The sequence below is a fragment of the Triturus cristatus genome, chromosome 12 (genome assembly GCF_964204655.1).
Source record: "Triturus cristatus chromosome 12, aTriCri1.1, whole genome shotgun sequence".
In the NCBI taxonomy this organism is placed as follows: domain Eukaryota; kingdom Metazoa; phylum Chordata; class Amphibia; order Caudata; family Salamandridae; genus Triturus; species Triturus cristatus.
The window spans coordinates 17,983,648-17,999,087 of record NC_140595.1 but is presented as its reverse complement, the minus strand read 5'-3'; the positions used below and the strand labels follow the sequence as shown (position 1 = coordinate 17,999,087).

Here is a 15,440-nt window from a genome sequence, read left to right as displayed (position 1 = left end):
TTCTGAACCCAGATTTACCCAGTTCAGAAAATAACTTTTGGTTAATTTTGTAATAATACCAAGGTGTGTACCCTTGTGCCGGGGAATTGACAATCCTAAAACAAAAACCAAAGCCGCATTCTGCATATCTTAATTTAATTAAATAGATGCAAAAACCTGCAGCTCCCAAAGGTCCTTCCCTAGAGGGCTGAATTGAGATGTTCACATAAGAAAAAAAAAAAAAGAGTGTGAAAAAGAGGGGTCTTCGCAGTCCAAACCAACCCCGTGGCACAGTTATTTACAACTCTGAACCAATGCACTTTTGACCCCTTGATCTTTACCAGCGAAACAATTTGAAGACAACATATTCTCAACAAATTATAGCACAACTTTTTCTTTGCAGTATGTGAGGTAATTGTGTTGACTAAGTTTGGTAACATCCTAAAGTGATAGCTCTCAGATAGATCATGGATGAATTTAAAGAACATTATTGGGATTAAAGTCCTTTTGGGGCACCTGCATCAAGCATATTTGCCTTCACCATCGGGCCGACTCGCAGAATCAGCCTGTTTGCGAACGCAAAAAATGCTTTTCAGATGCAGCAAGCCCTATTTTGCGATTCGGTAACCTGTTACCAAATCGCAAAATGGGTTTGCGATTAGCTATTAGGAAGGGGTGTGTTTAGGGCGTCCCTTCCAAATACCGAATCTCATCGGTATGTAAGAATGTTTTGTGACTGAAATGCGGTTGCAAAACATTCGCATTTTACCACCTACTTTAAGTAGTTTGTAACCCATTCGCAAATGGGAAGGGGTCCGCAAGGGACCTCTTCCCCTTTTGTGAATGTTTGTTGCAGCGTTTTTTGTGGTCCCATGGACCACTGCCTGCTCTTAAAAAATTAAAAGAAAACTTTTTATTTCACTTTTTGTGAAGCATCTCGTTTTCCTTTATGGAAAACGGGCTGCTTTACAAAAACAAGCATTTGCAATGCAATAGGTCTCGCAATGACATTGTTTTGAGCTATTGTCATTGAAAATATTGGGTTTTCTTTCCTTCGTGAAGCATTAATCAAGTAATGGCATTGTAAATGACAATGTCTTTTACCCCCTGTTGACCCCTGCAAAGCTCATCAGCATGTGCCCATCATAAAAAGGCATATCTGACAATCGCATCTTAAACATTTTGCAACAATTCTATAGTTTCACCGCGGTTGTAAATTAAATTGTAAAATAAAATGTATATTCTCATAATATTAGCACATTGAATGCATTCAAATAAGAGGTTATTCTTATATTTCTCAGACCCCTTTGAATATTTTTGTCCAGTCCACTATTTTCCTCCGAGATATAACCCTGAAAATATCTGCACTAAACACCTCAGCGCCTCATCAGTGGTAGTAGGTGCTATAAAAATACCCATGCGAAGATCTTCTCCCACGGGGCAGAACACCACCCCGGCTCGGTTTCAGTGTATTTTGACTGTCCTAAAGAATGTCAGGAGACTTTAGCACCTGAATCTAAATACCAGGGATCCACACCTTACGGCATTTGCTAAAAAACAAATGTCTACTGGGAGTTAAATGACACTCGATTTGCGGTCGTGAAACGTTCCCAAAATGTCGGCTAGTCATAAACATAACACAAAGTACGGTGAGCACATTCCATGCCTTTTGCAGCCTGGTGGCGGGTCAAATTAGTTTGAATAATGTGCAGAGTTGGTAGTCCTTTGTAGTGTGTGTAGGGGTGTCCCACTGCCTTTTAGTTTTTTTAAAGAAACTTGTTTCAATATAGCTCCTTTGCACACGGTCTTGGCTTTGTAGTGCTGTGAATTAGAGAGGTGTTGCTGAATCCAGGGGACTGGCGAGTGCTATGAGAGAGGTGTGTGCGCTGTTCTGTGGCTAGTTAATAGAGGTGTGACCACTGGAGGTTCAGCCACGTGCTGGGAAAAGTGTAAAATGTGCAGGTTCACGTCTGGGTGTCTAACGTGCACTGGAATAACAAGCATTTACAATGCAATGGTCTCGGCAATATTATAGGTAGAGCTATTGGTATTGCTCATTATTTTTTTTATCATTTTTGTATCCCTAAATAAATGGCATTGTCATTTCTATTGGCATTAGCTTTTTTTTGCATATGTGATACCTATTGCATTAGCAGAGAGAGAGTGAGGTAGTGAGATAGAGAGAGAGAGTGAGGTATTGAAATAGAGAGTGAGGTAGTGAGATAGAGAGTGAGGTAGTGAGATAGAGAGTGAGGTAGTGAGATAGAGAGTGAGGTAGTGAGGGAGAGGGATGTTGTGAGGTAGTGATATATAAGCATAGAGTGATGTTGTGATGTAGTGAGAGAGAGAGGTAGTGAAAGAGAGAGTGAAAGTGAGTTAGTGAGATAGAAAGAGTGAGGTAGTGAGATAGAGAGTGATTGAGGTAGTGAGTGAGAGAGTGAAGTTGTGAGGTTGTGAGCTAGAGAGTGAGGTAGTGATGTTTTGAGAGAGGGAAGTTGTGAGATAGGGAGGTAGTGAGATAGAGTGGAGTAGTGAGGTAGAGAGAGTTATGTAGTGAGAGAGAGTGAGGTAGTGAAACAGTGATATAGTGAGGGAGAGGGCTGTTGTGAGGTAGTGAGATATAGGAAACATTACAACACCCTAAAGACCAAGAGATGTAAACATTAGGAAGACGTTAAGGGATGTGGCGTTATGGCCAGCGCCGTCGAATTTGAAACTGAGGAACCGGTTTCGAATCTCGGCGTCTGCTCAACCACTTGTGATTCGAGACAAATTACTTAATCTCCTCGTGGCTACAAAAACGAATAAACCATGTGTAATGGAACTGGTGAACAGTAATGCCCTCCATAGCAACAGTTAATTATTAATTACATATTCATTAAACATGAGTCACCTGCTGTCCATAATATTAGCACATTGAATGCATTCAAATAAGAGGTTATTCTTATATTTCTCAGACCCCTTTGAATATTTTTGTCCAGTCCACTATTTTCCTCCGAGATATAACCCTGAAAATATCTGCACTAAACACCTCAGCGCCTCATCAGTGGTAGTAGGTGCTATAAAAATACCCATGCGAAGATCTTCTCCCACGGGGCAGAACACCACCCCGGCTCGGTTTCAGTGTATTTTGACTGTCCTAAAGAATGTCAGGAGACTTTAGCACCTGAATCTAAATACCAGGGATCCACACCTTACGGCATTTGCTAAAAAACAAATGTCTACTGGGAGTTAAATGACACTCGATTTGCGGTCGTGAAACGTTCCCAAAATGTCGGCTAGTCATAAACATAACACAAAGTACGGTGAGCACATTCCATGCCTTTTGCAGCCTGGTGGCGGGTCAAATTAGTTTGAATAATGTGCAGAGTTGGTAGTCCTTTGTAGTGTGTGTAGGGGTGTCCCACTGCCTTTTAGTTTTTTTAAAGAAACTTGTTTCAATATAGCTCCTTTGCACACGGTCTTGGCTTTGTAGTGCTGTGAATTAGAGAGGTGTTGCTGAATCCAGGGGACTGGCGAGTGCTATGAGAGAGGTGTGTGCGCTGTTCTGTGGCTAGTTAATAGAGGTGTGACCACTGGAGGTTCAGCCACGTGCTGGGAAAAGTGTAAAATGTGCAGGTTCACGTCTGGGTGTCTAACGTGCACTGGAATAACAAGCATTTACAATGCAATGGTCTCGGCAATATTATAGGTAGAGCTATTGGTATTGCTCATTATTTTTTTTATCATTTTTGTATCCCTAAATAAATGGCATTGTCATTTCTATTGGCATTAGCTTTTTTTTGCATATGTGATACCTATTGCATTAGCAGAGAGAGAGTGAGGTAGTGAGATAGAGAGAGAGAGTGAGGTATTGAAATAGAGAGTGAGGTAGTGAGATAGAGAGTGAGGTAGTGAGATAGAGAGTGAGGTAGTGAGATAGAGAGTGAGGTAGTGAGGGAGAGGGATGTTGTGAGGTAGTGATATATAAGCATAGAGTGATGTTGTGATGTAGTGAGAGAGAGAGGTAGTGAAAGAGAGAGTGAAAGTGAGTTAGTGAGATAGAAAGAGTGAGGTAGTGAGATAGAGAGTGATTGAGGTAGTGAGTGAGAGAGTGAAGTTGTGAGGTTGTGAGCTAGAGAGTGAGGTAGTGATGTTTTGAGAGAGGGAAGTTGTGAGATAGGGAGGTAGTGAGATAGAGTGGAGTAGTGAGGTAGAGAGAGTTATGTAGTGAGAGAGAGTGAGGTAGTGAAACAGTGATATAGTGAGGGAGAGGGCTGTTGTGAGGTAGTGAGATATAGGAAACATTACAACACCCTAAAGACCAAGAGATGTAAACATTAGGAAGACGTTAAGGGATGTGGCGTTATGGCCAGCGCCGTCGAATTTGAAACTGAGGAACCGGTTTCGAATCTCGGCGTCTGCTCAACCACTTGTGATTCGAGACAAATTACTTAATCTCCTCGTGGCTACAAAAACGAATAAACCATGTGTAATGGAACTGGTGAACAGTAATGCCCTCCATAGCAACAGTTAATTATTAATTACATATTCATTAAACATGAGTCACCTGCTGTCCAAGCTATTCTTATTGCTTTGGGGGCATGGTCCGAATGGTCACACGTGTAGGAGTGTGATGGCTAGTAGTTGTGTTGTTACTTTTAGTGGCAGAATAGCATATGTGGTGCAAAGTGCACTGGCATCCCGATAGGAGCCCAGGCACTTTTTTTTGTTTTTTTACACAAATGAAGTATTGGCAAAAGCGCATGCATCCCAGTGGAACGCCACTTAAACATAGTTCCCCCTGGTGACTGGAAAGGATGGAGCTCAGAGCAGACTCGGGAAACCATCTTGGAGAGTCCAGCACAGCGCCTCATAAATGAATGACTGACATGTAACTCACAGGCTCTGTCACAACACGCCATATCCATTTAATTTGATCCTACAGCTTTTGATCAATGCTTTAGTTAAGGTGTTGATTTCCTTCCTGTTTTCAGTTATTTGTCTAGCTTTGTGCTCTTTCAATCATATGTGCAGCGCTCTGATACCCTCGAGTCTTGTTCTCGCCATATAAAACACCCTGAATGAATTAATGAATAAAAAATGTAAGGGCAAAGCTTGAGACCGTGTGTGGTCAGTGCTTCAAAGTATGTACAGGTGGTGGAGTATTCCGGGGAGCCCCTGAACCCTGACGTTAAATAGTTTCAAAGTACATGCTAACAAGTCTCTGGAGCGCTAAGAAACGTTCACTATAGCGCCAATATTCTTTCAGCGCTAGTAACCTGGTTTTCCTTCGGTTTGTTTTCAGAACCAGCTTCTTGCAAAGGGGTTGATGGTGTTGGAGGAAAAAGTGAAGCTGTATGAAGGGGAGTGAGGCTGTGGTCAGTGTGGGGTCCCGCCCCCTTGCTGAGGTCGCCCCGGGTTCCCGTCATTGCCCCGGAGCCTCCCGTCCTCCCAGTGACTCACCGCCCAGCACGAGGAGGGCCGCGCGCTGCTTGTACACAGATAGGCGCCCCGTGCTTTGCTAGTGTTCAGTGTTTTGTGGCCGTGTGAAAAGAGCTGTGTTTTTTCCGGAGTGACCCGAGGCATGTGGCGTGCGCCTTGAAAAGAGTTGTTTTTTCCAGCACTAACTCGAGGCATGTGGCGCGCGCCTGACGAGAACCGAGGGGGAGGCAGCAGTGCTCGGGGGGGTTTCCATTCGCTTCTCTTTCTCGGGTTTTCTTGTCCTGTGTACTTTCTGAAAACTGACCATGAGCGGATGCAACTCTCTCTTCTGAAACCTACAAAAGTAAGAAAGGTCGAGTTGTTGTTCACACCTACCTTTAACTGCGCGTGTGCACACGATCCCCTTACTCCCCTGCAAGCTAATTGGAGGAAGGACAACGGTGTGATCCAATTCAGCGCGGGCATCAGCCAATGAGATGTAAACGTCACACTGGCCCAGGAGTAAGAACAGTTTATATTGTGGTAAAACTAGGTGTAAAAACTACGGATGGGATTCAGTTTAATAATCCAAGTTTATGGCGGCTGCATCATTTCACTTTGCCCTGCTTACACACGCGTTGTACCACCCTTCACTGCCCCGGGTCACAGGCCATGTTTTGGCATCAGGGGACAAGCTTTGCGTCAGGGCCGGCAATCCGCTCACCCCCACAATAAAGAGCTAGGAATTACCTGACATTTCAGCCTTCCCCGATCTGGTGTTCCACTTCGTCCGAAAGTCTACCCCTGTAGGAGACAAACGCCTGCAACGCCCTCGGAGCTTCTGGTGAGTCCTAAAAAATGGCGGATTGAAGCTTCGAAACTTTTTCAGATTCGAGGGCGTGTTCCTGCTGTTCTAAAGGGGCGTGGCTAAAAAGTGGAAAGAACAGCAGAAACACGCCCCCGAATCTGAAAAAGACGGAGCCTATTTGGAGGGACGGCTCTCTCCTCCAATAGCTGGCCTCCGTTTAGGAAGCCAGCCAATGGAGGAGAAGCTAAAAGAGAGGCGGGCTAAATAGCCACTCTAGAAAACATTAAATCTCGACTTCCGGTTCTGCCTTCGGCAGACCGGTAGTCCTCGACCTAAAAAAAGATTGCTTTATTTAAAAGCAATCATGGACATGGTGGTCTGCTGGCCTCTGCAGGCCACCATCCCCGTGATTTTTGCGATTCCTAGGGGATCGCAAATTGAGATCTACTTCATTAATATTAATGAGGTAGAGCGATTTGCGAACCCCTAGGAATCGCTATCTGAAACTCTTAGTTTCCTACCATGTAAATTGCGATTACCTAAATGCGATTCTCAGGAATTCGCAATTAGGTATTCGCACTTTACAATTTTGATGCATGTAGCCCTTTGTTTGCTAAACAAATAAACACCAAAAGAGGAGTCGAAATTCCATTTCTGCCTCAATTATAGGAAGTCAAACATCATTATTGAAACATTTTTTTCACAACTGATTATGATACAAAGTAATAAAAGATGTATGAATACATTAGGAAGCAGTGACTGTGTTACGCTTCAGTTGAAATCTGCACAATTTAAGAAAAAGTAGCAAATATTGGGAAACCTACTCTCCCCTTGTTGAGACGGCAATCATGGCAAACATTACTGAATCTTTCCTATCTTAGACTCAGAGTCTGCCAGGAGTGTGGTTAGACCCTCCTCCTTACCGCAGGACTGGTAATCCCTCCTGCTGCTCAAAACACTGATAGACCCTCCTTCAGTCAGTAACGTTCTTAGACTCTCCTTCTGTCAGTAACACTGTTAGACCCTCCTTCTGTAAGTAATATTGTTAGTCCCTCCTTCTGTTAGTAATATTGTTAGTCCCTCCTTCTGCCAGTAACACTGTTAGACCCTCCTTCTGTTAGTAATATTGTTAGTCCCTCCTTCTGTTAGTAATATTGTTAGTCCCTCCTTCTGTTAGCAATATTGTTAGTCCCTCCTTCTGCCAGTAACACCGTTAGTCCCTCCTTCTGTTAGTAGTATTGTTATGTTAGTCCCTCCTTCTGTTAGTGATATTGTTAATCTCTCCTTCTGCCAGTAACACTGTTAGAACCTCCTTCTGTTAGTAATATTGTTAGTCCCTCCTTCTGCCAGTAACACTGTTAGACCCTCCTTCTGCTAGTAATATTGTTAGTCCCCCCTTCTGCCAGTAACACTCCTAGACACCACTTTTGCTAGAAAAGGTGTCAGACGCCGTACCAACTGGATCCTGTTGCCTCGCTGCTTCCCGTCATTTTGTTATACCTTGCTTCTGCGAATACCTTTGCTAGATTCTGTTCGAGTCAGTAAGGCTGGCAGACCGTACTTCAACCAGTCATGCGGTGAGCCCTTCTCCTGCCAGGGACACTGTTAGTCCCTCCTTCTGTCAACAACCTTGATAACAGACACCAGCAAGGAGTGTCACCACAGGCTTCCCATGACCAGGACCTTGGTCAGCTCGCGCCCCAGCTAATACTTTGCCATTCCCCAGTTCTAAGCGCAGTCCGCTAAAGCGGAAGGATGTGGACTCAAACTAGCCTACTGTCACTCACTTGTGTCATCGTCGGAGAGGAGCTTTCGTCGCTGCTGCTGCAGACAGACACAATCTCATCCAAGTTGTGTTTCTCTTTGTTGCCGTAGCCATCATACATGACCACACAGGTTCCAGCCTCATAATCGATTGACTTCACAGTGGCAGGATAGACGCAGCCGTCTTCAGACCACACAGCGCTGCAGGCATCTCCAATCTTCCACTGATGAGAAAAAGGAAAGCAGAGATCGTGAAATCGCAAGGCTGGGACTTCTGAGGGAGACTATGATCCTATGGGGTTCATCATCATGAAGGCATGAGAAACCCTCGAGAACAGTTGATTAAACAGTTGCATTTTGACCTGACCACACTCAAAGTAGAGGCACGTGAAGCTGCATGAGTATATATGCCCCAAACTCATGGACTTTACCCACACACGGTGAGAACGCAGAAATACAAGCAGGGATTTACAGCTGCCTGGGAGGCTTACAGTGAGGCATTGAGCAAGGCGCCTTATGTAGAAATGAACATCTGGGCAAATCCTCTAACACCCGAAGCAAAAGATGTACCTTTGTGCTTGTACCTTCATGGATAGCTTTGTTGCAGCAGTGCCATTGTACAAGCGGATAACAGACACCCATTCGCTACTTCCAAATCTTACAGGAGAAAAACACACCACATACTGTGTGCAAAAGCAAAAAAGGCTGAATGCAATTAGCAATACATAACAAATTATCCTTCTTTTAAGTCCACTCTTTAACTGTTGTATAACAATGTGTCTTCTGTGTCAAGAAAACTTGCACCGCTGCCGGGTGTTCTGTAAGAACACATTGCACTGCTGCTGGTGCTGCACTTGTTCTGTATGTGAGGGAAGCCTCCACTGCTGCCGAATGTGCCTGCTGATCAGTATAGGAGTGAAGCTTGCACCGCTGCTGGGTTTTCTGTAAAAATACATTGCACTGCTGCCGGTGCTGCACTTGTTCTGTAAGTGAGGGAAGCCTCCACTTCTGTCAACTGTCCCTGCTGATCAGTATAGGAGTGAAGCTTGCACCGCTGCTGGGTGTTCTGCAAGAACACATTGCACTGCTGCCGGTGCTGCACTTGTTCTGTATGTGAGGGAAGCCTCCACTGCTGCCGACTGTGCCTGCTGATCAGTATAGGAGTGAAGCTTGCACCGCTGCTGGGTGTTCTGTAAGAACACATTGCACTGCTGCCGGTGCTGCCCTTGTTCTGTATGTGAGGGAAGCCTCCACTGCTGCTGAATGTGCCTGCTGATCAGTATAGGAGTGAAGCTTGCACCGCTGCTGGGTGTTCTGTAAGAATACTGTTGGACCAGTCAGCCCTAGGGTGGTCTCCCCATTTATTTTTGATCGTGCCTCATTTTTCCACCCTCCTTTTGATGTTGGACTTAGGTCTCCGGGCGCCTTTTCATTGCCAATCAGTGTTAAGGTGCAGGTGCTCCCTTCTCCCAAGATGGCTGCCACAGGCCCCTGCTACTGCAGAGTGGTCTTTATTAGTAGCACCCTAGCTGCCAGGAGCTGGCTGGAACCCCACAACAATGTTGCGACACCAGCCCGCCTTTTTTGTCCCATAGGTAGAATGGGGAAGCTCCTGGAATGTGCTGGAACCTTCTAGAAGGGAGGTGTGGTTTTACTTTTGCCGCCTTGGCTAGAGGTCACCTGACCTAGGGATACATAAGTGAGGGGAGGAACTTTTTCTAGTCAGTTGGCCAGTGGGGTAAAGCAGAGCTGGAGAATCCATGCAGGAGTGTAGGCGGTAGGGCCTAGCCAGGGACTTATGCCTCTGAGAGTGACAGGATTTAGGTGCTGCCTCTTAAGTGTGTGAGGGATCCTGTGAAACCCACTGATCTTGCCCAGCAGTAGGAGGACCCAGGGAACCTCTGCCCAGCCTGACTAGGAAGGTCCTAGTCGCCAACTCACCCCCTACCCCCCTGTAACAGAACCCCTTAAGGGCGCCAGATACATCTGCGCCATCAAGACTTTTAAAGAGCAACTGATTGCCGGAACTGAATGCTGAGACTGCGTGTCCAGACTGAACCTTGAAACTACCTACCTAACCGATTGTGGTATCGCTGAGGATCAACCAGGTCTTAGCGCTGTGACCCCTGCGCTCCCTGACCTGGCCTGGGTTCCCCGGCAGCGTGCTCCGTTGAGCGCGGAGCCCCCCAGCTTAATTTGAGCCCCCCCCTGTGGCGTGGAGGCTGAAGAGCGCTCACCGCTGCGGCCCGGAGGCCGTAAGAGTGCCCCTCATCGTCGCGAGGCCCGAGGAGAAGCCCGGTGCCCCGTCGCTGCCGTCGCAGCTTTGGTGAAGGCGCGTGAGGTCGTGGCCGGCCCCCGTCGCAACAGGATCGCCTGCGGACTTCGGAGCCGGTGTGGACGCCTCCCGACGTCGAGCAAGGTAAGCCCGGAGGCTTGGGACTGACCCCGGTGCGCCCCCTACAGGCTGGGAGCCACACCGCACCCTGAGCCCGGGTTCCCTCTCCGTGGGAGTCCCCTGGTCACCACGACAGAGAGACCCCTCCGAGGGATTCGCCCCTTGTTCCCCACTGACTATTCAGGAACTTTGTGTCTCTCGAACTGCACCGGAGTACGAGAGGCTCGCTCCGTACGACTCGTTGTGCTCCGTGGAATGCTCCGTTCTGAAGTATTCATTGCTATTGATTACGAGTAGCGTCTGTGCTAAATGCTCCGTTCTGAAGTATTCATTGCTATTGATTACGAGTAGCGCTCTGTGCTAAATGCTCCGTTCCGAAGTATTCATTGCTATTGATTACGAGTAGCGCTCTGTTCTAAATGCTCCGTTCTGAAGTATTCATTGCTATTGATTACGAGTAGCGCTCTGTGCTAAATGCTCCGTTCTGAAGTATTCATTGCTATTGATTACGAGTAGCGCTCTGTGCTAAATGCTCCGTTCTGAAGTATTCATCGCTATTGATTACGAGTAGCGCTCTGTTCTAAATGCTCCGTTCTGAAGTATTCCTTGCTATGGATTACGAGTAGCGCTATGTTCTAAATGCTCCGTTCTGAAGTATTCATTGCTACTGATTACGAGTAGCGTTATGTTCTAATGCTCAGTGCTGAAGTATTCACTGCTTACTGATTACGAGTAGCGTTATGTTCTAATGCTCAGCGCTAAAGTATTCGCCGCTTACTGGTTACGAGTGGCGCTATGTTCTAATGCCCTGCTCTGAAGTATGCACTGCGTGCTGGTTACGAGTGGCGCTATGTTCTAATGCTCTGCTCTGAAGGTGTTCGTCAGATTTGTCCCAAGGTAGCGGTAGGCCCGCGAGGTCTGCCCTGGGTCCCTGCACGCCCCCAGGAGTGGCGATACAATCCCCAAACCCTACCACGGGGAGTAAAATATACAAGGTACTGGTGAATGTCATACTGGTGAATATGGTGCTGGCGGATCAAACGCTGACATAAGTGAATATCCCTTGTCATCTCATTAACTGAATTTATATCTCATGAAGTGCATATATATCTTATGAATTGCCCTGTTATCCCATGAACTGCATTTATCTCGAACTGCTTGGATAAACTTGAGTTATTTGCATAAATCTCTAGAGTGTGGCGTCCCTTATTGTGTGCGTTCCTTGCCTCAGTGGATGTGCGTGTTGTATGGTCGCTTTACACACAAGCCTTTGGGTGCCCAGCCGCTCGTGTCACGTTACCCCCTTAGGGCCTTGAGACCCCAGGTCTTACAAATACATTGCACTGCTGGCGGTGCTGCACTTGTTCTGTATGCAAGGTGTTGGACCCGGCCTCGTGGCGTGGTCTTAACCCTCTTGGATTGTGCTCGTCCCCCGCACCAGCCTACACGGGCCGCCCTGTCAGGCCGCCAGGGACCCCTCCTCCCTTCGAGGTCCCTCTTGGATTGTACCCATTTTCCTACACCCGCCTCAGCGGCCCCCTTTTCCAGGCCGCACAGGGACCCCTCATCCCTTCGGGGTCCCCCCCCCATGCTTGCTCCACGCACCAGCCCACGCAGCCCGGCTCCCTCCGGCCTCGGCCCCAGCGAAGCCCCGACATCGAGGCACCAAGATCTGGCCAGGGGGCACCGCATGGCCACTTCACCACTCCCGGAGGAGTAGAGTTTCGATGGGACCCCCACCGTCCCTCAACACCTAGGTGCGATCGTCCTCCGGCCTCTCCGGGCCTGGCGCCTCTCCCGCTGGGCGTCTGGCCTCTCCCAGCCCGGCCTCTCTGCCCCCCCCAGGCGCAAGGGTCCGGACATCAAAGGGCTCCAGACCTATATCTGGGGCAACCCCGCAATGGGACAGTAGTTGTATCCCGGAGTCAAGAGCCCTGCTGATGGAATCGCGGCTGACCCTACGGAGAAGAACTCTTGCTTGACACCATACCACGAGCCCTGCTGACGGCGTCGCGGCTCCACCTTATTGAGACAAGGAACCTCACGGAACATCGGGGCCCTGCTGACGCTGTCGCGGCCCAACCACGCTGAAGCCTCTCCCAGAGCCCTGCTGACGTCGTCGCGGCACGAGCTGAACTGAACCACCTTAAGAGCCCTGCTGACCTAGTCGCGGCTCAAGCTCCACGAACTGACCACCAGAGCCCTGCTCACGCCGTCGCGGCTCGATCACTCCGAGACACGGAGTCCCTCCAGCTTGAGGATCAAGAACTGGGCCTAAGGTACCCTCGTACCCAACTGCTACCAAAGACTGTCCCGCTACCCCGTCCCGACCAAAGACTTTGAGACTCTTGCGGATCCCTCGATCCCCCCTTGTATATATCGATAACCGTAACTTCCTAAATGCTGATAAAGAATTGCTCATCTTGATAAACATCCTCGAGTCCTGTGTGGTGGTGTTACTGTGCTAGTACGGTATAGGAGAAGGACCTCTCCTAGGAGGCTTCTCAGCAACGCTCGGCTACTTCGTTAAGTGTGGGGGCCCCCCTGGGTGGTCTCTCTGACTCCCCCGAGGTCCGCCTTCCAACACAAGGGAAGCCTTTACTGCTGCTGGCTGTGCCTGCTGATCAGTATAGGATTGAAGCTTGCACCGCTGCCGGGTGTTATGTAAGAACACATTGCACTGCTGCCGGTGATGTACTTGTTCTGTATGTGAGGGAAGCCTCCACTGCTGCCGACTGTGCCTGCTGATCAGTATAGGAGTGAAGCTTGCACCGCTGCTGGGTGTTCTGTAAGAACACATTGCACTGCTGCCGGTGCTGCAGTGGTTTTGTATGTGAGGGAAGCCTCCACTGCTGCCGAATGTGCCTGCTGATCAGTATAGGAGTGAAGCTTGCACCGCTGCCGGGTGTTCTGTAAGAATACATTGCACTGCTGCCGGTGCTGCACTTGTTCTGTATGTGAGGGAAGCCTCCACTGCTGCCGACTGTGCCTGCTGATCAGTATAGGAGTGAAGCTTGCACCGCTGCTGGGTGTTCTGTAAGAATACATTGCACTGCTGCCGGTGCTGCACTTGTTCTGTAAGTGAGGGAGGCCTCCACTTCTGTCAACTGTCCCTGCTGACCAGTGTGTGAGTGAAGCTTGCACTGCTGAAAGGGCTGTACCTGGGGTGAGCACGAGCGAAGCAAGAAGTGGAGCTTCGTGGGTTGTACGTAATGGAATGCTGCACAGCTGATACCTGTTCAATGTAAGTGTGAGGTTGTGCATGTGTGTGAGAGAGAGACACAGACGGAAAGGAGAGAGACCTGGAGCAAAAGAAGCTTTGAGAATGAGAGTTACAGAAACAGATGTAGTTGTAGAGAAAGAGAGAGAGGAAGAGAAAAGGGAAAATAAAATGGGGGACGAGCAGGAGGAACTGAAAGACAAATATAGAGAACAGGAAGAGAAAGTGGCAAGGGTGAGTGACAGAAAGAGAGGCAGGGAGAGTACAGAGAGATAAAACTTGCTTTGCAGCTGCTTCAGCAATACCTGAGAGATAAATAACTGCTGTAACCAGATATGCATGGTAAAAGTTAGGGCAGGGCCACGAGAATTATGGATTTGCAACATAATCTAACATTAGCTTCATATTTTGCAGGTTATGCAGATCAAAAGTTACTCCACATGTAGTAACATGTGCTGCCACTAAGTGGAAGTCTCTTGCAAAAGTTCACTGGTCACCTTTCTGATTGCCTATTGTTGCATTTGAGTGTTAAACTGGTACCAATGAGGTGGAACCTTTGTCCAGGCAGTGTTAACATGTGTAAAAAGACAAGAACAAAATAGTGTAGTGATATGGTCACATAATGTGCCGTATTATGCCGCATAATTTGCCTTTTTTTGCTACATAATTTGGTCCTCCTATGTCATATAATTCCAGTGGCCCAGTGTTAGGGTAATCTTCACAACAGGAGTAACACCAGCAAAAAGAATTAAAAAGCAGGTTGCTGGTTACCCTTTTCCGCGGTTTTGTCTTCTCGTCTCCAGGTGGGCTTGGTGGCAGCAGGTTCTCTAGTGTTTGCTCTTCCTCATTTCCGTAGCCTTCGTACACGAGCAGGCAGCTGCCTTCTTCCTCATCCACAGAGTGGATGCGAGCTGGATACACCAGTCCGTCCTGAGACCAGACGGCTCTGCAATCATCCCCTGCCTTCCACTGTGTGGCAAAATACAAAGGTCAGTACAGTGTTGCAGAAAGAAAGCCTCGGCAGTCAGCACGCTCAGTGTAAATCAGAGCCAGGGGCCGAGCACAGAACCCCGAGCTGCATTATCTATGTCCAGGGTATTAAATGCCAAGAAGAGGCATCTCTGCCAGAACAACTTCTCAGATAACACGGACTTGGTAGAAGTCCATGGGCTTCTTACCAGATCCCTGATCTTCTTACCAGAGCCAAAGACCATGTACCATATCCTACTAACTGAGCGACGGAGAGTGGACTTAAACCCTAGACCACAGCTTTCCAAACTTTTCATGTTGGTGACACACCTTTTAGACAATCTCCACCTAGCAACATGGTAATGTGAGCGACCGCATCAAGCACGCCCGAACCACTTAAGAGGGGTTTGGGGGGGGTTCTCCCCCCACCCGAGAAAAGTTTGAAAAAATTGTGGGCAAATGGTGCATTTTCAAACAAATTTGAGAAAGCAGGAAGGTTAATAAAGCAATTGTGAATCTGTTCTAGTGACTGTCAAATCTGGGTGTAAGCAAGGTTAGGTTTGTGCCTGAAACAAGAATATAATGATGCACACATTGACACATGCCCCACTTCGGGTGTCTTTAAACATGTGGCCTAACTCGACCGCCTCCCTTCATTGTGTCACTGTGTTTTTATTATATTTAGTCTGTACCCATCTTCTCTAGCTCGGCGCTAGGCAGTGAATGACCTTTGCCTGCATGTGAAGCTACCAGCACACGGCCGCCTTGTGATGCATGTGAGGCTTGAGCCAGGACCGTGACCCGCTGCTTGGTAAAGTCCACCGGCTGCGCCCGAGCCGTGGGTGCCACAGCCGAGGGTGCAGGCGCGCGGTGAGGACCCCCTGGCCCCTGGGCCGGGGCTC

General features: G+C 47.9%; 1 protein-coding gene across 11 annotated transcripts in view; it reads right to left on the bottom strand.

Moving 5' to 3' along the window:
- Positions 1–15,440, bottom strand: part of LOC146772219 (uncharacterized) — a 53,106-nt gene that overhangs the window by 21,644 nt on the left and 16,022 nt on the right. For 8 of the 11 annotated variants that reach the window (XM_085640027.1, XM_085640029.1, XM_085640031.1 and 5 more), the window contains exons 4-5: positions 14,341–14,538; positions 7,978–8,178 (exon numbers count right to left, since the gene is read on the bottom strand). In XM_085640027.1, coding sequence (XP_085496153.1) covers positions 7,978–8,178; positions 14,341–14,538 — 399 coding nt within the window. The remainder of the gene's footprint in view (positions 1–7,977; positions 8,179–14,340; positions 14,539–15,440) is intronic. The other 3 variants (XM_085640033.1, XM_085640037.1, XM_085640034.1) reach the window with 1 other exon arrangement.